At 40.6% G+C, this 27270-nt stretch overlaps 1 protein-coding gene across 1 annotated transcript in view; it reads right to left on the bottom strand.

Annotated features, from left to right (window-relative positions):
• The window catches only part of LOC122556268 (single-pass membrane and coiled-coil domain-containing protein 1-like), a 39333-nt gene that overhangs the window by 3623 nt on the left and 8440 nt on the right, over window positions 1-27270 (bottom strand). Inside the window, exon 3 of the mRNA XM_043702896.1 lies at window positions 20972-21121. Within this exon, the coding sequence (XP_043558831.1) occupies window positions 20972-21121 (150 nt within the window). The remainder of the gene's footprint in view (window positions 1-20971; window positions 21122-27270) is intronic.

Raw genomic sequence — 27270 nt, 5'->3', positions numbered from 1 at the left:
CAATTTTGGTGACATCTGCAAACTTATGATACTTCCTATGCTCATATCCGAATCATTTACATAAATGACAAAAAGTAGAGGACCCAGCACCAATCCTTGTGGCACTCCACTGGTCACAGGTCTCCAATCTGAAAAACAACCCTCCATCACCACCCTCTCTCTTCTACCATCGATCCAGTTCTGTATCCAAATGGCTAGTTCTCCCTGTGTTCCATGCTAACCTTGCTAACCAGTCTCCCATGAGGAACCTTGTCAAATGCCTTACTGAAGTCCATACAGATCATGTCCACCGTTCTGCCCTCATCAATCCTCTTTGTTACTTCTTCAAAAAACTCAATCAAGTTCATGAGACATTATTTCCCACACACAAAGCCATGTTGACTATCCCTAATCAGTCCTTGCCTTTCCAATTACATGTAAATCCTGTCCCTCAGGATTCCCTCCAACAACTTGCCCACGACCGTCAGGCTCACTGGTTTATAGTTCACTGGCTTGTCTTTACCACCTTTCTTAAATAATGGTATCACATTAGCCATCTTCCAGTCTTCTGACACCTCAACTGTGACTATCGATGATACAGATATCTCAGCAAGAGGTTCAGCAATCACTTCCCTAGCTTCCCACAGAGTTCTCGGGTACACCTGACCATGTCCTGGAGATTCATCTACCTTTATATGTTTTAAGACCTCCAGCACCTGCTCTTCTGTGATATGAACTCTTTTCAAGACATTATTAATTATTTCCCCAAGTACCATGTCCTCCACAGTTAATACTGATGCAGAATATTCATTTAGTATCGCACCATCCTCCTATGATTCCATACAAAAGGCCACCTTGATCTTCAAGGGGCCCTACTCTCTCCCGAGTTATTCTTTTGCCCTTAATGTCCTTATTGAATCTCTTTTGATTCTGATTAATTCTATTTGCCAAAGCTATCTCATGTCCCCTTCCCCCCCCCCCCCCAACTTCCCTCTTAAATATACTCATATTGCCCTTGTACTTCACTAAGTACTCACATGATCCCAGATGTCTATACATGTTATATGCCAACTTTTTCTTGACCAAAGCCTCGTTTTCTCCAGTCATCTAGCATTCCCTGCACCTACCAGACTTTCTCTTCACACTAACAGGAATATACTGTCTCTGAACTCTCATTATCCCATTTTTAAAGGCCTCCCACTTCCAAACCATCCCTTTACCTGCAAATAGCCTCTCCCAACCAACGTTCAAAAGTTCTGTCTAATACAGTCAAAACTGACCTTACTCCAATTTAGAACTTTAAATTTTTGATCTGTTCTATCCTTTTCCATAACTATTTTAAGACTAATAGAATTGTATTCACTTGCCCCAAAGTGACCTCAGTCACTTGACCTGCTTTATTTTCCAACATTGCTCCTTCCCTAGTACATACATTCACATATTGAATACAAAAGTTTTTTTGTACACACTTAACATATTCCTCCCCATCCATGCCATTAACATTGTGATGATCCCAGTCTTTGTTTGTAAAGTTAAAATCTCCTACCATTACAACCCAATTATTCTTACAGATATTTGATATCTCCTTATATGTTTGCTTCTCAATTTCTCACAGACTAATGGGGGGGGGGGGGGGGTGCTGGTGGCATGTCAGGGAGGTGAGTTATAATACAATCCCAACAAGGAATTCATCACTTTTTTATTTCTCAGTTCCACCCATATAACTTCACTGGATGATCTCCCAGGAATATCCTCCCAGGTACAATTGTAATATTATCCCGAACCAAAAATACCACTCCCCACTCTCTCGCCTCCCTTTCTGTCCTTCCTACAGCATATATATCCTGGAACATTAAACTGCCAGTCCTGTCAATCCCTGAGCCATGTTTCAATAATAGCTATGATATCCCAATCCCATGTTCCCAACTATGCCTTAATTTAACCTGCCTTACTAGTCAGGCCTCTTGCATTGAGGTAAATGCAGTTTAATTTGACAGTCCGACCTCATTCTCCGCCAGGCGCTATTTTTGCCTTGACTATTTAACTTGTCCCCCATACCTACTTTTCCCCATACCTGTCAGTGCTACACTACCCTGCAAGGCCATCCCTACAGTATCTAAATGGCATACCTGTTTGAGATGGGGATAGCCAGAGGAGAGCCCTGCCATAGCTGGCTACCTGTCCTACCATTCCTAGCAGCCAACCATCTGTGGTTTTCTACCTTGCTGAAACTGCCATATCATAGCCCCTTGCTCTTGTAAACTCATCAATGCCTGTAACTGCTACTCCGACTGATCCATGGAGTCTGATAGACTTCGCAACCAACCACACTTCCCGCAGACATAGTCTCCAGGAACATTTGAGTTCTCCCAATCTTCCACAGTTGACAGTTAGAGCACATCAACCTATCAAAAGTCACTTCTACCTCTTTAGCAATCTATACACCCAGAAATTGCCTAAAAACAAAGACACACACACTTTGTTCAAAAATGCAGCATTAGCATAGTTTTGCTGATCAAATACAGTTCTCTGGTGATAACTTAATACTGATCCTTAATATTAAAAGTCAGTCAAGAATGTTATGAAGATGTGGGTGAACTTTACCTTTTAAGAGAGTTAAAAGCTAGCAGTGACAGCACCAAGTGTTCTCAATAAGACACAATGTAACATGTGCTCCAGCTACTGGAGTAGCTGGTTGCCTGGAAACGACAACAAAACAAATTCGAATTTGGCCAATCAGTTTAAATTATACCCCAAAAAATACCAAATTCCAATCAAGTTTGAATTGAGTATATTGACAATCTTAAAAGCCAATGACACCATCTGATGCTCTGGGGTATAAGACCGGGGAAAATTGAACAGTTGGGAGGAGAACTGCCAAGCCCCAGCATGTAAACAGACTGCCTGAAAAAACAGCTCTTTTAATAGGTACCTTTTTCGATTAGTAACCTATGAAGCAGAATCCCTAAGAAGAAGAAAACAAGACACAGGAACATCCGAATAGAAGAACCAAAAGCTTTCTGGTTTTGAGATAAGAAGTCTTGTTTTGTAATTCTTAATTGGGAGTTTTATCGGACCGTATTATAGGAGGATAGGTTATAGTAAGGAATTGTAAATAGTTGTTAGTTAATTATTCTCTGTTATACTTTAAGAAATAAAGTTGTTAATGTTTACTTTAAATAGATCTTGGCTACTCAAATATTTACAGATTACTGCATGGGATAAATCTTGTCTGTGTTGATGGTTTTAAATTAAGCAAGAGAGTTTACCCCATGTCGTAACAGTTTGGGGCTTGGATTCGTGATTTGAACTGGTTTAGACACATTTGAATAGATTTGGAGGTATGAAAAATGCCAGCAGATTTAAAAACCTAAAACATGGGTGAGACAAGTTGTTTAATTTTGGTGACTCATGGTTGATGAAATTAAAAATGAGACAAATGGTACTTTCATTGTGACAATGTGGGACACATTCACTCAGAAGGCTGGAAGTTGAGGGGAGCCCATATGACCTACTGAAGCTTATAAGAATTGATCTGAAAAGGAAACTCAAAAGGTAAATGCCATGAATCAGATTGTCACTTTAACCTCAACCAAAAGACTGTAAGTAGATGCTGCTGTGAGTGCTGAAGTATGCAGAGTAGCTGAGAGCTAAGGAAGGGTTTTTATCTAAAGGGAAGATGATCCCTTTTACTTCAAGGAAGTATCCAAGATCATAACTGTATTAAGAGATATAGGGCCTACTCAACACTTGCTGGAGAAGGATTCAGTATTCACTCCAGAGAATTCAGCAAAAGCCAAAGTGTTGGACAATGGGATGATTGGAGAGTATTTCCCAGCTAAATGTGGCTTGTTATCTGCACGTATCCAAGATCATAACTGTATTAAGAGATATAGGGCCTGCTCAACACTTGCTGGAGAAGGATTCAATATTCGCTCCAGAGAATTCAGCAAAAGTCAAAGTGTTGGACAATGGGATGATTGGAGAGTATTTCCCAGCTAAATGTGGCTTGTTATCTGCACTAGTGGAAGTCAGGGTAGTTAGGAAATTATCTGTGGATGGAGTTAATTTACTTCTGGGGGATGATTAGGCAGAATTAAAAGTTATAGCTTTGTACATAATCATGAAAAGTCCAGTTGAGGCTAAAAAGATGGAACAAGAATAGGTTTGGGGTATTTTTCCATTGTGATCAAAGTAATAACTAAACAAAGTCCATTAGCAGAGGCCAGAGTGAAATCACAATCAGATATTCTGCTAGCTGAAACTATTTAAGAATGAGGATAACTTAGAAGAGGTGTTTAGAATGTCTTCAGTTGAGGCTCAAGAAACAGGTCTAGAGTAAATTATCTTTGATAACTCAGTCTGAACTGAAGGAGTTACAGAGTGTTATTCAGTTACAAACTGATGAGGAAGTAAAGATATCCTCTCAGATCTGTAGATGAAAAGTGGACAGTTGTTTGACAAACAGTGGTACACCCCAGATAGCGTAAAGAAATATTGTGAGAAGCATATGAAATTCCTATGTTAGGACATAAAGAAAAATAGAAAATGAAAGCATCAATAAAAAATTACATGTTCAAGACCCAGTGCAGTCCAAACTCCCACAGTATGGCCAAACTCCCACAGAACCTGGATCTTTAGATTTCAGCAGTTGCTGTTGGCTTCTTGAAGAAATTAAAGCTATTTTTCCCCTCACTTGGTTATAGCCAAAAGCTGGTGATCCTCTGCCTGCTACAGAGTTCCATATGAGACCATTTGTTTTCTGAATTTGTCTTTTATCAAGGGTGTGTTTGTAAGATGTTACTACATTGGAACAGTTAATTAGTAAAAGTTACTGTATTATTCCAAGTCATTTGTTATGAAGATGTGGGTGTATTGTACCTTTAAAAGAGTTAAAAGTGAGCAGAACTACCTGACAGCACCAAGTGTTCCAAATAAGATAACAATGTAACACTCAGTCAAAAGTTAGATTCGCTGGGTTGCCTGGAAACAACAAAACAGATTTGAATTAGGCCAATTAGTTTAAATTGTACCCTGAAAAATACAAAACTCCAATCAAGTTTGAATTTAGTATATTGACAATCTTAAAAGCCAATGACACAATCCGATGGTCGGGGGGAGGGGGGGGTACAAGACTGGGGAAAATTGAACAGTTGGGAGGAGAACTGCCACGCTAACAACATCTGCAATACCTCTAACATCTGCAATACCTCTGTGAAGCAGAAAGCCCTGAGAAGAAGAAAAGAAGATTCCACATCTGGCTGTGTTTTTGAAAAGTTGAATTTTGGTCAATCTTAATTGAGGGTTTTATCAGACTAGTATTATAGAAGGGAAAGTAAAAGATAGGTTAGTGGAAGGAGTTGTAAATAGTTGTTAGTTAATTATTCTCTGTTATACTTTAAGAAGTAAAGTTGTTATTTTTACTTTAACTCGTTCTTGGCCTCTCGAATTTTCACAGATTACTGCACAGGATAAATTATTTCTGGTTTAAATTAAGCAGGAGGATTTACCCCATGATGTAACAATTTGGGGGCTCATCATCAGGATTTCAACTGGTTTAGACGATTTGAATCGATTTAGGGGTACGAAAAATCCCAGCAGGTTAGTGTCCGAGATCTTTAAATAAAACATAGGTTGGACAATTTATTTGCTTTCAGTGACTTGTGATTGATTAAATTAAAGTGAGAGAAATGGCGGTGAGAGAAATGGCTCTTAAAATTGCTAAAGAGGTTCTGGATTTGAAAATGATTCTCAAATTTGCCAAGAAAGTTTAGAAGAAAAGAAAAAGGCCATATATTTAGAATTAGCAAATAAGTTAGAAGTGGGTTTAACCAAGGACAAAAGTAAAACTGAAATTGTACATGGGTTACTCAAACATTTAGGTGTGTCAGAGAAACAGACAAGTGCAGTAGAGGGAGAGAAACTTAAATTACAGTTGAGGAAAATGGAGTTAGAAAATAAACAAAAAGAGAGAGGGAGAGAGAAAAGGAAAGAGAGAGAGAAGAGAGAAAGAGGAAAAAAAGAGAGACAAGGTTCTTAGCTAAGCAAAGAGAGAGAGAAGAAAGGGAGAGAAAGAGAGAGAGAATTTGAACTTGAGAAGTTGCGATTTAGTCAGCAAAGTCAAGTTAACAGGATGGAGATTAAAGGAAAAGGCAGTGGGGGATTCAAGATGGCAGCAATCTAGGAGGATTGCATTGCAGAGCTCCACACCACAGCAAGAGCAGGATGAATTTTTAACTCACCCAACCCAGATCATCGTGATGTCCTGGGACTGTAGAAAGGTTGTGGAGTCCCAGGAAACGGTGATAAATTGACTTACCTGCGCTTCTGCCATCCAGAAATGCCAAAGAAGGGAGGAGGAGCATCCAAGGCCAAGTCCGCAGCCCAGTCTGCAGGTTCCTCGGAGTCAATTACCTACCAGGCCCTGGTGAGCAAGCTCGCGAAATGTTGCGAGATGCTAGGTAAGCAGATAGAGGAGAAGCTGGCCCCGATCTCTTCCATGCTGCAGAAGCATGAACAGCAGCTGGGGGACCTGGAAAAGAGGACGGATGAGGTTGAACACAGAGTCACAGTGGTGGAAGCTGATGCCAGTTCCTCCAAGGATAGGATCCAAGCCTTGGAGACTCAGGTCCGTAGTTTGTGTGACCAAGTGGATGATCTTGAGCACAGGGGCAGGAGAAAAAATATTCTGATCGTCAGTCTACCTGAGGGTAAGGAAGGTGAACGGCCTGCGGAATTTATTGAGGACTGGTTGCCAAAATTCCTTAACTTGGAGGCTGGCATGAGAGGTTTGAAGATCTAGAGGGCACACCAGATCACAGCATGGAGATCAGGTCTGGGTCAACGTCCTCATCCTCTCCTGGTGCGGTTTCATCATACAGAGATAAGGAGAGAAGTCTGGAAGCTCCTAGAATCAAGGGAAAGGATCCGAAGGCCCTAATTTACGAGGGCTCTAAAATCATGTTCTTCCAGGACTTCTCAGCAGCAGTGATCCAGAAAAGTAAATCTTACGACGGTGTCAAGAGAAGATTGAGGGAGCTTGGGATTCAGTACTCACTGAGGTATCCGGCAGTACTTCGGTAAACCATAGATGGATTTGCACATCTCTTTGACACATTGGAGAAGGCAAGAGACTTTGTGGACAAATTAACCTAATCTGAACAGTTTTGTATGTGCAAATAGTAGTGTTGTTTGGGTATGTCTTTTTTAAAAAAAGAAAACAGAGAAAGTCCACTTAGAGCTTTCTTTCCTTTTCTTTCTATTGGTAATAATTTGGTTGAAACTGTGTTTGGCAGCGGTTGAAATGTGGACTTTCAATTTCTAAGTTAAGTTATATCAAGGGGTGGGGGGGGTATTTACCCCTTTTTTCTTTAAAAATAATTTCTTTATTCAAATTGCTATTTTGTGGTGTATTTACTTTCTTTTCTGCTTGTGTTTGCAGTGTGGCTCTAGCTAGGAGGAGGGAAAATGGTTGGGATGGCTAGATGAAAGTGAGAACACCGCCATTTCCGCCTTCTCCAAACAGACCCCACCACCAGGGATATATTTCCCTCCCCATCCCTATCAATGTTCCGGAGAGACCACTCCCTCTGCAACTCCCTCATCAGGTCCACACCCCCCACTAACCCAACCTCCACTCCCGGCACCTTCCCCTGCAACCGCAAGAAGTGCAAAACTTGCACCCACACCTCCCCCTCCCCACTTCCCTCCAAGGCTCCAATGGATCCTTCCATAACCGCCACAAATTCACCTGCACCTCCACACACATCATTTACTGCATCCGCTGCACCCGATGTGGTCTCCTCTACATTGGGGAGACAGGCCGTCTACTTGCGGAATGTTTCAGGGAACACCTCTGGGACACCCGCACCAACCAACCCAAATGTCCCGTGGCTGAACACTTTAACTCCCCCTCCCACTTCGCCAAGGACATGCAGGTCCTTGGCCTCCTCCATTGCCAGACCCTGGCCACACGATGCCTGGAGGAAGAGCACCTCATCTTCCGCCTAGGAACCCTCCAACCACACGGAATGAATGTAGATTTCTTCAGCTTCCTCATTTCCCCTCCCCCCAGAGACTGTGTTACCCTCTATTATTAAAGAGGATCAGACGGGCTTCATAAAGGGTCGCAGATCCTCCAATAATGTTAGGAGGCTGCTTAATGTAATTCAAGCATGCCAACAACAGTCAATACAGGGATTGGTGATTTCTCTAGATGTAGAGAAGGCATTTGACCGAATTGAGTGGCCATACCATTTCTATACTCTGGAGCAGTTTGGTTTGGATGAAGCCTTCATAAAATGGGTAAAGGTTCTCCACGGTGGCCCTCTCGCAGCGGTCATTACCAATTTTAATATTTTTCGGGGCAGCCGGCAGGGCTGTCCCCTTTCACCAATGCATTTTACGTTGGTGATTGAACCATTGACAGAGGCCATTCTGGGGGATCCCAATATATCAGCTCCAGAAGTGAGGTCAAAATTACATACGATTTCGTTGTATGCAGACGATGTCCTAATTTTTTGGTCAAATCCAGCAGTTTCAGTACCTCACCTGATCCAATGCATCTGCTCGTTTGGCGCTTTTACAGGGTACAAGATTAATCTTGCAAAATCAGAGGCTAAGCCTATGGGTGGTCTTACAAAGGTGCTAAGTCTTGAGGGCAAATATTGATTCCCATTTAAGTAGTCACAGTGGGGGTTTGTGTATTTGGGCATATTCATTACTTCAGCTCTGGATCGGTTGTTCAAAGCCAATTTTGTTCAATTATTTGACAAAATCAAACAAGATCTTCAAAGATGGGAGGTGCTTCCGGTCTCGTGGATGGGTCAGATAGCACGTATTAAGATGAATATTCTCCCCCGTTTGCTATACCCTATACGGATGCTGCCCCTGATTTTCAATAAGCAAATATTCAGGCGACTAAACAGCTGGTTCAGCTCCTTTATTTGGCATTGGAAGCGACCCCTCATTAAATTAGCTAAACTGCAACTGCCTCACAGATTGGGGAGAGTGGATCTTCCAGACATTAAGAGCTACCAACTAAGCTCGCTTTTATCCAATATGAGTAATTGGCCTGTGGGGAACCTCTTTCAATATAGTTAGATATCAGAGCCACCCAGGCAAGGTGCCCCCATACTAGCTTACTGCTTCTGGACAAAATGAGGACAGTTAGGGAATATTGCCATAACCCAATAGTTATCAATACTGTAAAAGCATGGAGGGCAATTCGGCAGAGGGAAGGCAATATTGGCAAGACATCTTCTTCTACACCTATAGTGGGTATGCCGAATTTTCAACTGGGGATGATAGATTCAGGATTCAAATATTCGGCAGCTCGGGGTGTGTCTTGCATGGGCGATTTATTTGAGGGAGACACAATGATGTCCTTCGATCAGTTAGCATGGAAATAAAAGCTATCTAACAGGCACCTCTTTCAAGTTAGGGATTTTATTCAAAAAAAGACCGCACTTTTGATTTTAAATCTGACAAAGAGGAGGGTGCTCACTACACTTTCCGTTAGCACTTTATATCACCAATTGGGGGGTGCCCCCTCAGAAGTTTGATTGACTCTACAAGGTGTGGGAGAGAGAGCTAGGTGTTGAAGTCTCCTCAGAGTTATGGGAAGATATTTGGGAAAACGCAAGCAAGATATCAATTTGCAATAGGACCTATGCTTTACAGTTGAAGATTCTCCACAGGGTCTATTTGCCTCCGGAGTGTTTGTCAAAATTTCAACTGGGGTATCTTCGGATTGCACCTAAATTGGAAAGGGACTAATATACTGGCAGGGAGATTTGCTAGAGTGATCGGGAGGATTTAAACTAGTAAGGTGGGGGGGTGGGACCAAGGGAGGTAGTGAGGAAAGAGGTCAATCTGAGACTGGTACAGTTGAGAACAAAGGCGAGTCAAACAGTCAGGGCAGGCAGGGACAAAGCAGAGAACAAGGTAGGACTGCATTTATTTCAATGCAACAGGCCAAATAGGGAAGGCAGATAAACTCAGGGCATGGTTACGAACACGGGACTGGGATATCATAACAATTACAGAAACGTGGCTCAGGGATGGACAGGACTGGATACAAATGCTATAAGAAGAATAGAAAGGGAGGCAAAAGAGGAGGGGGAGTGGTGTTTTTGATAAGGGATAGCATTACAGCTGTACTCTGGGAGGATATTCCCGGAAATACATCCAGGGAAGTTATTTGGGTGGAACTGAGAAATAAGAAAGGGATGATCATCTTATTGGGATTGTATTATAGAACCCCTAATAGTCAGAGGGAAATTGAGAAACAAATTTGTAAGGTGATCTCAGTTATCTGTAAGAATAATAGGGTGGTTATGGTCGGAGATTTTAACTTTCCAAACATAGACTGGGACTGCCATAGTGTTGAGGGTTTAGATGAAGAGGAATTTGTTAAGTGTGTACAAGAAAGTTTTCTGATTCAGTATGTGGATGTACCTACTAGAGAAGGTGCAAAACTTGACCTACACTTGGGAAATAAGGCAGGGAAGGTGACTGAGGTGTCAGTGGGGGAACACTTTGGGGCCAGCAACCATCATCTTATTAGTTTTAAAATAGTGATGGAAAAGGATAGACCAGATCTAAAAGTTGAAATTCTAAAATGGAGGAAGGCCAATTTTGACAGTATTAGGCAAGAACTTTCAAAAGCTGATTGTTCGCAGGTAAAGGGACAGCTGGAAAATGGGAAACCATCAGAAATGAGATAACGTCAGTCCAGATACAGTATAATTCCTGTTAGGGTGAAAGGAAAGACTGGTAGATATAGGGAATGCTGGATGACTAAAGAAATTGAGGGCTTGGTTAAGAAAAAGAAGGAAGCATATGTCAGGTATAGACAGGATAGATCAAGTGAATCATTAGAAGAGTATAAAAGCAGTAGGAGTATACTTAAGAGAGAAATCAGGAGGGCAAAAAAAGCTTTGGCAAATAGAGTTAAGGAGAATCTAGACGGTTTTTACAAATATATTAAGGACAAAAGGGTAACTAGGGAGAGAATAGGGCCCCTCAAAGATCAGCAAGACGGCCTTTGTGTGGAGCCGCAGGAGATGGGGCAGATACTAAACGAGTATTTTGCATCAGTGTTTACTGTGGAGAAGGACATGGAAGATATAGAATGTAAGGAAATAAATGGTGACATCTTAAAAATGTCCATATTACAGAGGAGGAAGCGCTGGATATCTTGAAACACATCAAAGTGAACAAATCCCGAGGACCTGATCAGGTGTACCCTCGAACTCTGTGGGAAGTTAGGGAAGTGATTGCTGGGCGTCTTACTGAGATATTTTTATCATTGATAGTCACAGGTGAATTGTCGGAAGACTGGAGGTTGGCTAATGTGCTACTGTTTAAGAAAGGTGGTAAGGACAAGCCAGGGAACTATAGATCAGTGAGCCTGATGTCGGTGGTGGGAAAGTTGTTGGAGGGAATCCTGAGGGACAGGATTTACATGTATTTGGACAGGCAAGGACTGATTAGGGTTAGTAAACATGGCTTTGTGTGTGGGAAATCATGTCTCACAAACTTGATTGAGTTTTTTGAAGAAATAACAAAGAGGATTGATGAGGGCAGAGTGGTAGATGTAATCTACATGGAGTTCAATAAGGTGTTCGACAAGGTTCCTCATGGGAGACTGGTGAGCAAGGTTAGATCTCATGGAAAACAGGGAGAACTCACCATTTGGATACAGAACTGGCTCAAAGGTAAAAGAGGTTGTGGAGGGTTGTTTTTCAGACTGGAGGCCTGTGACCAGTAGAGTGCCACAAGGATCGGTGCTGGGTCCACTACTTTTCGTCATTTATATAAATGTGAGCATAAGAGGTATAGTTAGTAAGTTTGCTGATTACACCAAAATTGGAGTGTAGTGGACAGCGAAGAAGATTACCTCAGATTACAATGGAATCTTGATCAGATGGGCCAATGGGCTGAGAAGTGGCATATGGAGTTTAATTTAGATAAATGTGGGGTGCTGCATTTTAGGAAAGCAAATCTTAGCAGGACTTATACACACAATGGTAAGGTCCTAGGGAGTGTTGCTGTACAAAGAGACATCTGTCTGTACCTTGGACTACAGAATCCCTGAACACAATTGATCTCTTGGAAGCCGACGTACATTAGAGCCAGTCTCAATACCAGAAACTTGGCTGTTCGTGCTACGTTCCCCTGGGAATCCAGCCTGTTTGAAATGGGTATATCCACAAAAGACTCCTGCACGAGGTGCCTACCTCTCTTACTTTTCCTGGAGTTAATGCACGAGGTGCCTACCTCTCTTACTTTTCCTGGAGTTAACGCACGAGGTGCCTACCTCTCTTACTTTTCCTGGAGTTAACGCATCTATTGGACTGTATCTGAGACTTTCCCCCCTTCCTATAACTGCCATCCATCACATACTGTTGCTGTTGCAAATTCCTCATTACTTCTAACTGTGTCTCCAACTGATCCATTCAATCTGATAAGATTCGCATCCAACAGCATTTATGGCAGATATAATCCGCAGTAACCCTTAAACTCTCTTTAAACTCCCACATCTGACAAGAAGCACATATCACTGTACTAAAGGCCATTCTTGCTCCTTCATAATCTACCAATCCAGAAAATAACACGGTCTTATTCCTCTACAAAACACTGCCTCAGGTTAAGTTAATAGTTATGGCTTATATTTTAAGTTTAATCAAGAGACATATCTCCAAAAACCTATAATCAAGAAAGAACCCACTCTAATCACTACTGCTGTTGGACACACTTAAAACAACAATTAGCTTATCTGATTCTGTGCTATGAACTTTGCCCCTTTGCCCCAAACAGGTTCCTTCAAGATTAGTTGTGAATTTCACTGTTTGTTCATTTTCCCTGATGCACTCCGATGTCCAGCGGTACATGAACTCAAAACAGCAAAAGAAGTAACTGTGCAGGTTATCTCTCTCTCTCTCTCTCTTTCTCCTGCACTGTCCTCACCATGTGCTTCCTTTGTCTGTTCTCCCTTTTAAAACTGCTGTTGTTTTGACTTTTTTTTCCAAATTTCCAAAACAATGCAACAGCATATAAAACAGTAATTGCTGCTCCTGGAATTTGAGGAAATCACCTCCAGCATCTAAAATACCTCAAAAAAGGGGCAGCTGTTACAGCCAGAAAATTTTTCCGTCCTCCATCTTGGATTACCTAGAATTGAAAGGGTTCAGAAAAGATTTACAGGGATGTTGCCAGAGTTGGAGGATCTGAGCTAAAGGGAGAGGCTGAACAGGCGGGGTCTATTTTCCCTGGAGCATCAGAGGCTGAGGGGTGACCTTGTGGAGGTTTACAAAATTATGAGGGGCATGGATCGGGTAAATAGGCAAACTCTTTTCCCTGGGGTCGGGGAGTCCATAACTAGAGGGCATAGGTTTAGGGTGAGAGGGGAAAGATATAAAAGAGACCTAAGGGGCAACTCTTTCACACAGAGGATGGTATGGGTATGGAATGAGCTGCCAGAGGAAGTGGTGGAGGCTGATACAATTGCAACATTTAAGAGGCATTTGGATGGGTATATGAATAGGACGGGTTTAGAGGGATATGGGCCGGGTGCTGGCAGGTGGGACTAGATTGGGTTGGGATATCTGGTCGACATGGACGGGTTGGACCAAAGGGTCTGTTTCCATGCTGTACATCTCTATGATTCTAAGAGACTTTGGAGTGCAGGGTCATAGCTCCTTGAAAGTAGAGCCGTAGGAAGATAGGATAGTGAAGAAGGTGTTTGCTATGCTTTCCTTTATTGGTCAGAGTATTGAGTATAGGAGTTGGGAGGTCATGTTGCAGCTGTACCGGGCATTGGTTAGGCCACTGTTGGAATATTGCATGCACTTCTGGTCTCCTGCCTATCGGAAAGATGTTGTGAAGCCTGAAAGAGATCAGAAAAGATTTTCAATGATGTTGCCAAGCTTGGAGGATTTGAGCTATAGGGAGAGATTGAATAGGCTGGGGCTATCGGAGGCAGAGGGGTGACTTTATAGAGGTTTATAAAATCATGAGAGGCATGGATAGGATAAATAGACAAAGTCTTTTCCCTGGGCTGAGGGAGTACAGAACTAGAGAGCATAGGTTTATGATGAGAGGGGAAAGATATAAAAGAGACCTAAGGGACAACTTTTTCACTCAGAGGGTGGTATGTGTATGGAATGAGCTGCCACAGGAAATAGTGGAGGATGGTACAATTGCAACATTTAAAAGGCATCTGGATGGGTATATGAATGGGAATTTGGAGGGATATGGGCCGGGTGCTGGCAGGTGGGACTCGGTTGGGTTGGGATATCTGGTCAGTATGGACAGGTTGGAAAGAAAGGTCTGTTTCTGTGCTGTACATCTCTATAACTCAAGTGCAAGGTCTGTACGGGCACTCTTACCCATTGTCTGTGGTCTTGTGGTAGGCTTCATACCTATTGGAGTGCTATGGTGGATGCAATGGAGAGAATTTTGGGTGTAAGGGTGGAGAAGGACTCAATCTCTCTTCTTCTGGGCCTGCCCAGTGTGCTCCCTGCAGATGCGCATAAGAAAAAACTTTACAATATCCTCACTTTTTGCACAAGGAAGAATATCTTGCTAGGTTGGGTATCCAAAAATCCCCCGGGCTTGTTGGGTTGGTGGAAGATTGTTATGGAGCATATTCCCTTGGATTTTTTCACAAGTATAGTGCACCAGGATTTTTAAAGATGTGGCAGTCCTTTTTGGAATACCTGGACACAGATTTATCTGCCACACTAATAAGGGCTTTTATATAGCCATAACGGTTGTGTTTTGCGAGTCCAATATCCAGGGAGGAGGAACTGTGAAAGTATGAGTGTCATGTTTGGCTGAGTTGAGTTACTACTATTTATTAGTTTGTTGTTGGTTATTATTTATTTAGTTAAATAGTTGGTTAGGTTTTTTCTCTATTATATATTTTTCTATATATATTTATACATTCGTACATGAGGGTGGATTGGGTTATTTTAACTTGTGTTTTTTTTTGTGCTGACTTGAATTGCATTGTTTTGTATTTGTTGTAATATTTAAAAATCTACTTCTTCCAATAAAAATATATTTTTAAATAAAGAGAAGGTGGTGATAGATATAAATACGTCAAAACTCTGATGAGAAAGATGTTGAAGCTTTCCTTATTTCATTCGAAAATTGGCTAGGCAGATGGAATGGTCTGAGGATTTATGGCTAATGCTGGTTCAGACTAAACTGGTCGGCAGAGCTAGTGAGATATTTGCTGCACCATCAGATCAGGTGTCAAGACATTACGAAGAGGTTAAACAGGCTATTTTAAGGGCTTATGAATTGGTACCAGAGGCATACAGACAGCACTTCAGAAACACAAAGAAGGAGCCAGGTCAGACTTACGTTGAGCTCAAAAGAATTAAACATAGTTATTTTGATCGATGGGTGAGTGTTTTGAAAATAGACAGGGCATTTAAGGCTCTAAGAGAGATTATTCTGCTGGAGGAGTTTAAAAACTCACTTCCAGAGATGATAAGAATTCATGTGGAGGAACAGAAAGTTGAGGGAGTGAGAAGGGCATCAGAATTAGCAGGTGAGTACATGTTGGTGCATAAGACAAGCTTCCGGCCAGAATTTCATCCAGTGAGGGATAGAACTTGGGAGAAGCGAGATCCTACACTACTAAACCAAGAGTAGAGAGCACCGGTAAGATTTTACCGCAGGTTCAAGAAGCCCAAGAGGGTGGACAGGAGGTGAAAGGCTTCAGGTGTTTTCACTGTAGTGGAGTGGGACACAGAATTACAGTACCGGTGGTTTCAGAAGGGCACTGAGCAAAGGTATTTTCACTGCTAGAAGGTGGGACAGGTAAAGTCACAGTGCTAGTTGTTAAAGAAAGGTGCTGTGGGAAAAGATGAGGTAAAAGAAGCTAAGCCAGTGGCATTGGTGAAGGTAGTAGAGGAGACCCCAAGAAGAGCCGAGGAGCTGCAGGAGAGTGCACAGTCTAGGCAGGGGCAGGGTATGGAGTTAGTACCTGATCTCTACAAAGAATTTGTCTCTGTGGGTAAAGTTTACTCAGAAAGAACGGTGGAGTAGGACAAGAAGTTATCATTTTGAGAGATACAGGATCTAATCAGTCGCTGATAGTAAGGGATGAGCGAGTATGCACTCTTTCTGATGTGTTACCCAAGAGTGTGGTAATTTGTGGGATAGATGGACAGAAATTTAGCGTTCCCCTATGTAAGATCAGGTTGGAGTGCCAACTCAAGACTGGCAAAGTTACAGTGGGAGTGATTGACAGAGTATCAGTTCCAGGAATTCAGTTTGTTTTTGGGAATTATTTGACAGGATACAAAATAGGAGTGACACCCCATGTTGTGGAGACACCCAAGGAAAACCAAGAAAGTGAGGAGTTTGGATTAGATTAGATTCCCTACAGTGTGGAAACAGGCCCTCCATTCCATGCAGGCCCTCCGAAGAGCAACCCATCCAGACTATTTCCCCTCTGACTAATGCACTTAACACTATGGGCAATTTAGCATGGCCAATTCAGCAGTACTGCAGGTCCCTTCCACACAAGTGTGTGTCTGCTCAGAAACAAACCCTGAGATAGAGAGGGAGCAAGGCAGGCGGAATGTGGAAAAAGGAAACTTCAGAAAACTCCGAGCTCCAGAGGAGAGGCATTGAGTCAATTAACCGACTAATCAATTATCCGAACGAAATAGTGCCCGCCCACCTCGTTCGGATAATCAAAAGTTCCTCTGTACTCCTAAAAGACTAAGAGACTTGCAACAGCAAGACAAGAAAATAAAAGATATATATGTGGATGTGTACTTTGAAAAGGAGGCAAAGAATATTCCAGTGGGCTATTATCTGAAGGATAACATCCCACGACAGGTCAGTGCAGAGGAGAAATGAGCTGAAGTGCACCAGATTGTGTTGCCGGTAGCATACAGACAGGAAGTGTTATGGGTAGCACATGAACTACCTATAGGAGGTCACCTAGAGATACAAAAGGCTCAGGCTAAGGTACAAAAACATTTTTATTGGCCTGGAATGCACAAGGATATAGTTAACTTTTGCCATACGTGTCATACATGCCAAATGGTACGTAAGCCATAGGCGGTAATAAAACCAGCACCTTTGTTGCCAATTTGAAGAACCTGTGGGTTATAATTGATTGTGTAGGTCCTCTCCCAAGAACTAAAAGTGGGAACCAATACTTGTTAACCATAACCAATGTCAAGATTGGAGTGGTGCTGGAAAAACACAGCAGGTCAGGCAGAATCCGAGGAGCAGGAAACTCAATGTTTTGGGCAGGAACACCTGCTGTGTTTTTCCAGTATCACTCTAATCTTGACTCTGATCTCCAGCATCTACAGTCCTCACTTTTGCCTAACCATACTGGATGTGTCCACCAGATTTTCGGAGGCAGTTCCATTACGGAGTATTAAGGCAAAAAAGAGTAGTAGATGAGTTAGTAGCTTTCTTCACATAGTATGGGCTACCCAGAGAGATTCAGTCAGACCAATGGTCAAGTTTTACTGCTAGGCTGTTCAAGGAGGTTTTGGATAGCGTAGGTATACAGCACTTTAAATCCTGTGTGTATCATCCTGAAGCCAGCGGGGCTTTGGAAAGGTGGCATCAGACCTTGAAGATCATGTTGAGAGCATACTGTCAGGATTACCTGAATGATTGGGATAAAGGTATCCCATTCGTATTGTTTGCCATTAGAGATGCCCCAAACAAATCTACTCAGTTTACTCCCTTCGAGTTAATATTCAGTCATGAAATGAGAGGCCCTTTGAAATTAATTGAAGAAAAATTGACAGGACCAAAGTCAGAGATCTCACATTTAGATTATGTATCGGGGGTGAGGGAGAGACTAAATCGAGTAGGTGAGTGAGCTAAACAGCACCTAAAGAGGCACAATGTAGAATGAAGCATGTGACAGATAAAAGCTCTGACACTCGGACATTTTCCCGAGAGGATAACATGTTAATACTGTTACCAGTGATAGAAGATCCCTTCAAAGCCAGGTTTAGTGGTCCCTACTAAATTGAGAAAAAGTTGAGTCAGATGAACTATTTTGTAATGATGCCAGATAGGAAAAAACTGTATCAAGTATGTCATGTGAACATGCTGAAGCCATACTACACTAGAGAGAAAGAACTGGAGAAACAGGTGCTAGTTACTGCCCTGCAGAGTGAGGAATCAAATTCAGATGATATGGATTTTGAGGTGCCTCAAAATAGATTAAAAAATGGAGAAGTCTTTTGAGGACTGGGATAGGTTAGTAAGCTATTTGTCTCAGTAGCAAAGAATGGAGTTGAAAGATTTGTTACTACAGTACAAGAACATATGTAAGAATCAGATGGGGAGGACTAATGCTATTGTACATTAAGTATACATAGGGAATACTGCTCCAATAAAACAACACCCCCATTGGCTTAATCCTTTCAAAGCCAGACAGGTCCAGATGGAGGTAGAGGCCATGCGAGGATGTCATTGAACAAAGCCAGAGTGATTGGAGTTCGCCGATTGTCTTAGTGCCCAAACCAGATGGAACTCAATGATTCTGCGTGGATTATTGGAAGGTCAACACCATTACAAAATCAGACTGATATCCAGTTCCTAGATTGGAGGACTGTATCGTGAAAGTCGGACAAGCCAGTTACATCACCAAGTTGGACTTAATGCATGGTTACTGGGAGGTACCTTTATCAGAGACGGCGAAAGAAATTTCTGCGTTTGTAACCCCAAATGGGCTATATCAGTTTAAAGTGATGCCCTTTGGAATGAAGAACGCACTTGCCACATTCCAAATACTCATGAACAGAGCTGTGGCTGGGTTAACAAACTGTGAAACCTATTTAGAAGATGGAGTGATCTTTAGTAAGTCCTTGAAAAATCACATGGTACAGTTGGCAGAGTTTGAACGACTACAAGAAGCAAAACTGGTGATAAATTTAAATAAAACAGACTTCATGAAAGCAGAGGTGACGTTCTTGGGACATAACATCGGTCATGGAAGGTCGACCCATGGAACACAAAGACGAAAGCCATCGAGGAATTTCCATGACCAACCTTGAAGAAAGAGGTACTTCAATTCTTAGGACTCAGCAGATTCTATCGGAAGTTTGTTCCAAACTTAAGCAGTGTAGTGGTACCGTTAACTAATTTGCTGAAGAAGAACACAAAGTGTCGGTGGACAGAACAATGCCAGGAGGCATTCGACCATTTGAAATCAATATTAACCAGTCTTCGCTACACCAAACTTTACAAAAACACTAGCCAGCGATGCTAGTGACATTGGAGTTGGAGCTGTACTCCTACAGGAAGATGAGGATGGGATTGAACTGCCACCAGAGGAAGTACCGCACAATCGAAAAGGAACTATTGAGTTTGGTCCTGGCCTTACAACACTTTAATGCGTATGTCATGAACAATGTATCGGAGACGGTTGTGTACACTGACCACAATCCACATAGATTCTTAGAATGTTTTAAAGATGAGAATATACTATTTTGTTGGAGTCTTATGTTACTGACTTTTAATTTTAAAATCATACATGTTGCGGGCTGGAAGAATGTAATGCAGATGCATTATCGCGGATTTAACTGATAGATTTTACAAGAGATTTGTCTTTATTTAATGTTTTATATACACAAATATATGGGAAGAAGTTAAGGTGAACTTACATTAAAGTTATCTGTATGTTAGGATAATGTGTTTAAAAAATAGAGAAAACAAATGAAGCCATCTTTTCATTATGATGGTTAATTTTTTCTTGGGGGCAGGTGTTATGAAGATGTGGGTGAACTATACCTTTTAAGAGAGTAAAAGCTAGCAGTGACAGCACCAAGTGTTCTCAGTAAGACACAATGTAACATGTGCTCCAGTTACTGGAGTAGCTAGTTGCCTGAAAATGACAAAAAAAAGATTTGAATTTGGCCAATCAGTTTAAATTTTACCAAAAATACCATATTCCGATCAAGTTTGAATTTAGTATATTGACAATCTTAAAGGCCAATGACACAATCCGATGTTCTGGGGTATAAGACCGGGGAAAATTGAACATTTGGGAGGAGAACTGCCAAGCCCCAGCATGTAAATAGACTGCCTGAAAAAATAGCTCTCTTAATATGTACCTTTTTCAATCAGTAATCTGTGAAGTAAAATCCCTAAGAAGAAAAAAACAAGACACAGGAAAATCCAAATAGAAGAACCAAAAGCTGTCTGGTATTGAAATAAGAAGTCTTGTTTTGTAAATCTTAATTGGGAGTTTTATCAGACTGGTATTATAGAAGGGAAAGTAACAGATAGGTTAGAGGAAGGAATTATAAATAGATGTTAGCTAATAATTCTCTGTTATATTTTAAGAAATAAAGTTGTTAATTTTTACTTTAAATAGTTCTTGACCACTCGAATTTTTACAAATTACTGCACAGGATAAATCTTTTCTGTGTTGCTGGTTTAAATTAAGTAGGAGGATTTGCACAGTATCGTAATAAGAGAGAGAACATAGTATAAACAAGAAAAAAAATGCCCTCACTTTACTATTATAGATTTACAAAAAAAGAAATAAGATATGGAAGTTTTATAAGTCTTAAAATCAAACACTTAGCTGATCAGGCTCAAGAACCAAAGACCTACTCTTCTCCTGTAGTTTCAGGCAGTGATTATTTTTCTAAATCACTGTTACCTCTACAGCTGCATGTGAAGATATTACACCTTCCATGTCAATTATGAAACTTCACTGTTTCTTTGCAATTGCAATGAAACCAGATATCCTGAGACCTCATGCAATTTCTCAACCTTTCAGCTATAAAACTACACTTGTTAGCTACTTCATAAAAAGCCAATCTCCAAGCTTATGCAAGTCCTAGTTGATGAGTACAATTCCCATCCACAGCCTCCCCACCCTCCCAAGCTAAATTTCAAGTTCAGTCCAAATGTATTTGACCTTCCAGTCCTCCCCCTGTTTACTATCCTTGCACAGTTTCCTGTATCTGCATATCACCTGTCTTCCACGAGTGATGACCAGAGCTCATCTTCTCCAGCTTCCTTTGCAATGTGTTCACAGTTTGGTTCAAATGACTGAATGAGCTGTTTTGCATTCTGATCGAGTTTCTGGTATTCAGCTTTCAATTCCTCTATCCTCTTCTCCAATCTGAAAAGTTGAATCAAAAATATCTGCAGACTTCAGACTGCACAAAATTCTCTGTCATATATTCTGAACAAAAATCTATGGCTATAAATTGATGCTAATCCATCCAGAATGGCAAAGGGTCAGCAGAAACCAGATTATAAAGACTAGCCCATTTCTTGATTATTGCAGAACATACCTTTTGGGTTTCACCAGTACAGTTGAAAGTGTACTGTGCAGAGAGAGGTTATTAAGCTTGTCAAGTCCATACTGGTTTGCTGTTGAGAAATCCATCAATACCATTCCCCGACCTATCCTGTAAACTTCCTCGATCATTTACCTCTAGTGCCTATTCAATTTTTTTTTGAAATCATTCATTAGATCCACTTTACTGCAGGCAGCAAAGACACCAGGTTGTTTTAACTTACAGGGCAAAAATGTTCATTCTCACACATCCCAAGCATCTCTGGCTAAAGTCTTAAATATGTGTCTCTTAGCCCTTATACATTGACCTAATAGAAAAAAATTCTTTTTCTAATTTATTGAAAATCATCATAATCTTGTACACCTCTACCGAATGTTCTCTCAATGTTTTTGTTCAAAGTAGAACAAACCCATCTTCCCAAACCTAAAGTTTTAGCTAAAATACCTCCATGCCTACAACAGTTCTAGTAAACCTCTGCATCCTCTCAAAGACCACCTCATCCTTCCTCAAGTATGGTGAGCAGAACTGGATGCAAAACCCAAATATGGTCTAAACAGCACTTTATAAAGGTCAAATGTAATTTTCCTATGTTGACTTCAAAATATATATATTTATGAAGCCCTAAATCCTATTTAGTTTGCTAACTACTCACTCAATAAATCCTGCCATTTACAAGGATCTATGCACATGGACCTTGAGATGTTTCTGCTCCTGTAGCCTTTGGATTGTGCCATTAAGTCTGTATTGCCTTTTCTGAGCCCTTCTGTGAAGATGCCTCCTTTCACGCTTCTGTACAAAATTATGTGGTCTACTCGGCTCTCTATTACCTGTCGCAATCAATTTGTATTACCTGACAATAGTAAGCAAGTAGATCCAGCTGATTACTGTAGCAATCCAGCAAATTACTGTAAATGTTATTTCAGTAGATCTGTTGGTTACCTATTGCTGGCAGGAATCTTAACTATGTTATAATTCATATTGTTGATATCATCACCTGTTGTAAGAGTCTTGAATCTTCTCTCTGCACAACTTGATCTCAGAATAAACAGCCTCAAATTGATCATGGGAGCTTTTTGAAAGTTCTGGCATGCTCTGATTGGTCAGGAGAAGTGGCCTTTACCAGGAAATGTATCCATCTTATTTGGTGATTACATCATTTCATGATTGTGACATCTTAGCAACTTGGCACAATTTGCCAGCTAGGTTTAACTGTAATTGGAAATGTAAATAGTAATTGGTCTCACTTTAGTCTAGAAATAATAGCATCCTCATTAAGATAGGGGAGTAGCTGTTAAAAGATTCCACACCAATTGATTGAAACCACGACACATGGATTTTCTTTGTTGAGAGGGTTTATTAGTTTGCTCAGTCCTGCAGCTCTCACCTAACATGCGGTACCCCAGGTGGCCCTTTCATACATGCTCAAAGACAAATAATACTGGTTATCTCAACCTTAACAATGACATAAACAAACATTAATAATGTGATTGACAGACATGAAAGATTAACTCCTTCTTCAAATTCACACTTTTGATAAATGTTCCAAAATTAGTCAAAACGAAATAGTGATTTTTCTACCTGTTGACATTAAAATGCAATGAACAATTAACAGACCCCTTATTCCCCTATCTTAAACAACTTTGTGTATAAATAATTATAAACCCGTTAGAGAAACATTCGTTTTCTGTATTCTCAGTACACAATATTCTATGTTCTGATCATAAGTATACACTTCCCTCTCCAAGGACATCTAATAACTTCTTAGTGCAAGCATTCCTTTTTGTAAAACTGTCTCACAATGGTGACAAGTGAACTCATTTTTAGAAATCTCTTTTCTTTCCAACACTTCCATCACACCAGCAGGGTCAATTCTCATCCTTGTCTATGCAATATTATTTGTTGAATGGAAAACACAATGGTTATCCACATAATATTTAATGGGCAAATTTTGTCAAATTTCCTTCAATTAATTAATCAATGGGTAGAACAGTGACTCAGTGGTTAGCACTGCTGCCTCATGGTGAAAGGCATCCAGATTTGATTTACCCCTTGGGTGACTGTTTGTATGAGGTTTACACATTCTCCCTGTGACTGCATGGGTTTCCTCCGGCTGCTCCAGTTTCCTCTCACAGATCAAAGATGTGCAGGTTAGGTGGATTGGCTGTGTTAAATTGCCTTTAGTGTCCAGGGATGTGCAAGCTAGGAAAATGGGAAATGCAGGGTTACAGGGATCGGGCAGTGGGGTGGGTCTCGGTGGATTGCTGTTCAGAGGGTCGGTGTGGACTCGTTGGGTTGAATGGCCTGCTTCCACACTATACAGATTCTATGAATATATGCTGTATCTATTGTTTCTAGTATTGCAAATGTTTCAGAAGCTAAGAGGTTTTTAAACAACTTTTTTTTTGTTTTCCTTGTTTCCCAGGCCAATGAGCAACATTTATTATTCTTTCCCAGCAAGAATATGATAAACCTTGCTGTACTGGAATAACTATCTGGAAGGTTAGCATGTAAAGAATTGCTAAAAATGGCTAACTACGTAGCTTCAGAATCATTTGAGACTGAACTTAATTCCATTCATACTTTATTTGCTGTTAGAACCTCTTCAGACATATCCCTAATTATTGGGATGCATTTTACTTGTTCTAAATAAGATTGTTGATGCAAGTTAACACCCAACTTATTCTGCACACTATCTAATGTATGTAAAGGGTGGGATTGGAGTGGAGGGTTGGTTAGTTCAGTTGAGTAGAGTGTATTGTAGAATAAAGCCAGTCTTATCTTTTAGACTTAACAAACAATTCAGGTCTTTTTCAATATATAATTTCCATTACACCACACTAAACATTTGCTATAAATTCTGTGTCTTACGATCTTATACTCCATAACCATCTGATGAAGGAGCAGTGCTCCCAAAGTTAGTGCTTCCAAATAAACTTGTTGGACAATAACCTGGTGTTATGTAAGTTTTAAACTTAGTACACCCCAGTCAACACTGGCATCTCCAAATCATTCCTCGTACAGCTCTGGTAGTTCATGGAGTCCCTGTCTCCTCCTTGCCTAACCTACACTTGTGGATTGGTCACCCTTAAGCTACAAATAACCAATTGTTTCTCTTTTTCTCTCGTAGTCCTATGCGGAATATGGCTTTGTACCATATATTTAAAAGCCCCCAAAACCTGACTACCAATCTAAAACTCCATTCTTACTGTATTTATCATATATCATTTAAATTTTGGGCTACCACATCTTTACCTGATTTTGCCAATCAGTAGATCCTCTTACCTGCCCTTCACCTTGCATATTTGGCCAATGTTTGTTCTTTCTGCTGTCTTTCCCCACTATAATAATGTCATCCCTCCATTCACTGGCCCCTTCACATACTCTAATGTCAACTTTTGGTAATTGGCTTCTGAGATATCCTCCTTAGATATGCCTTATCCTGTTCTTGAGTGTCACTGTGTTCATATTCAGTCAGCCCTTCAACTGGCATAATCTGGTCCTCATAACTGCACAATTTTTGTGCAAGTGAACTACATGGTGCCTTTCTCTTACTTGTTTGGATTCATAAATGTTTGATCAATGCCAATTAAACTCAAGGAATGTATCCTAACAGTTTGATTGCCCTCTCATAAAGACGCTGTCTTTCACTACTACTTATAACCATACCTGGATCTTTCCATTCTTCTTGCCCATTTTTTGTAATATACTGTGTTCCTGGATTAAAATTTATTCTGATAGCTTTGTACATTGCCTTGAGGTTCCCAAATTTTCTCTGAAACCTTGACCTTATGAATGCCCACCTCCCAAATGCAGAGCATTTCAATGCTTAGAAAAAATTGAGCTAATTATAGTCTCTTCACAAGCCAGGGATGATCATTCATTACCTCAGAATGTTTGGATTTATCCCAAAAAACCCAATGATATGGTCCTTGCCGCCACTGTTTGCATTGAGTTCTTCACATGTCGACCTATATCAGGGCGGTTTTAGTTTACAACTTGACTAGTCCACTAACATTATATGAAAAATTTAATCTACTATTTCATGATTTTTTTATAACTCCCAATACTTAAGCCACTCTCTACTGCTTTGTTAATATTTTCACACATAACTTTAAATTAATCATTGTCAAATGTCATCACTGTTAATAAAGAACTTAGCTGGTGTTCTCAGTCCAGTCCCTATCTACTTTCTCCATTATCTTGTCCACAATTAGTTTTTCTTAACTCTATGTTATTGTTGACTGGCTAAGTCTAGTTACCATGTCAATGAAGTGTAAAGTGAAAATGTTTTTCTAACTTATTCCAAACTTTCAGGTCCATTGCTAAACCTTCATTAAAGTCTCATGTTCATATGAGACTCATAATGGGCTTTGATTGTGTTCTTTTTAACAAATATTACATTTATGATTGATCTTGTCTACAGGTTTAGTGTACTCAAGCTCCTTACTCCTGTATCCTTGAATGGGATTCTTCGCCAGTGAGAAAATGAATGGGCAGACTGACTGTGGTTTTGAGACAATTACCTCTTTTCCTTTTAACCCCTACTCCCTGATGCCATTCACACTTCTTAATATTTTGAATAGAGAAGTTAGGACTCAATAAAGGGATACAATAATATCTTGATTATGTAAACTGTAAATCCATTTATATTCTCAAAGACAGTTCCCTTGTGTTCCAAAACCAGATCATTTGAGACTTTTTAAGGATGTCTTGCTTGACAAGAAGAGTATTTCACTTGATACCATGTCAGTGCTGATAGAATGGATTACTCCAGCTATTTTACATGGAATCATCACACTTTTTATTGACTTTTAGCATGTTGTCACCCCAAACCAGAAGCAAGTAGAACTCTCAGATTCTTCAACCTTACTTTGGCCCTTACTATTTTGAGAATCCAAGTACCATTTTGTCCAGGCCACTCCACACACTGGATGTTCAACCGCTGTCCAATACTGTGTACTTGAAAGCATCGGCAACTACAATATTCATCGCTGAGCTAAAGCTTCTTGTTCATCTGCCAGATTCTCCTTCTGAACTTCTCATGCCATTACATCAAAAACCTTGTTATTCCTCTTAAGACAACTTATGCGTAATCAGGAGTCACATCTGATCATTTCCTGGTAATTCCTTCGGTTCATTTTTCTGTTGCAGTTCCCCAGTTTCTAACATGTTTTATAACTGGCAAAATTATTGCTTTTGTTGCTCCTTTTGGTTATGATCCTTCTTTCACAGTGCAACTTGCTCCAAATGTGTACAGTCTTGAAATACTGCTAGTGTTTTTTTCCATTTTTTCTGTTACTGCTGAATGTCCCATTTGTACCATTTAGGCTGTTAGAGATGAATGTTTTCTGAGGAGTTTTTCTCAAGAATTTTGTCATCTGTTTCAAAAGTATGCTTCCTTTTGAAAATCTAACTCCAGTTGTCCAAACAATTCAAAGACAAGCACTGAATTAGGAATCAGATTTTTTTTTGTTATCTTGCATATAATCCATTAAATTTCATTCTATATCCTTCTACAGTATAACTGTCTGGTTTTCTAAGTTTATCAAAGTATCACAATACTGTACCTTGTATGCATTTAGTAACTCATTTTTCTTCCAGATTTTGTCCATACATTTGAACAGAATTGTCTAATTGTTGAGCCTCCAGCTGCAAAAATTCATAACACCTGATCCCACCTCTGCTAGAAAGCAACAATGTCAAAGCCAGGTATCATTTTTCTTTGTAAAAACATCACCTATAGCACATACCTACTTAGAGTCATAGAGATGTACAGCATGGAAACAGACCCTTCTGTCCAACCCGTCCAAACCAACCCAATCTAGTCCCACCTGCCAGCACCCTGCCCATATCCCTCTAAACCCTTCCTGTTCATATACCCATCCAGATGCCTTTTAAATGTTGCAATTGTACCAGCCTCCACCACTTCCTCTGGCAGCTCATTCCATACTCGTACCACCCTCTGTGT

The sequence above is a fragment of the Chiloscyllium plagiosum genome, chromosome 13, assembly GCF_004010195.1.
Source record: "Chiloscyllium plagiosum isolate BGI_BamShark_2017 chromosome 13, ASM401019v2, whole genome shotgun sequence".
In the NCBI taxonomy this organism is placed as follows: Eukaryota; Metazoa; Chordata; class Chondrichthyes; order Orectolobiformes; family Hemiscylliidae; genus Chiloscyllium; species Chiloscyllium plagiosum.
The sequence above is the reverse complement of the archived record's forward strand: the minus strand, read 5'-3'. Positions and strand labels throughout refer to the sequence as shown.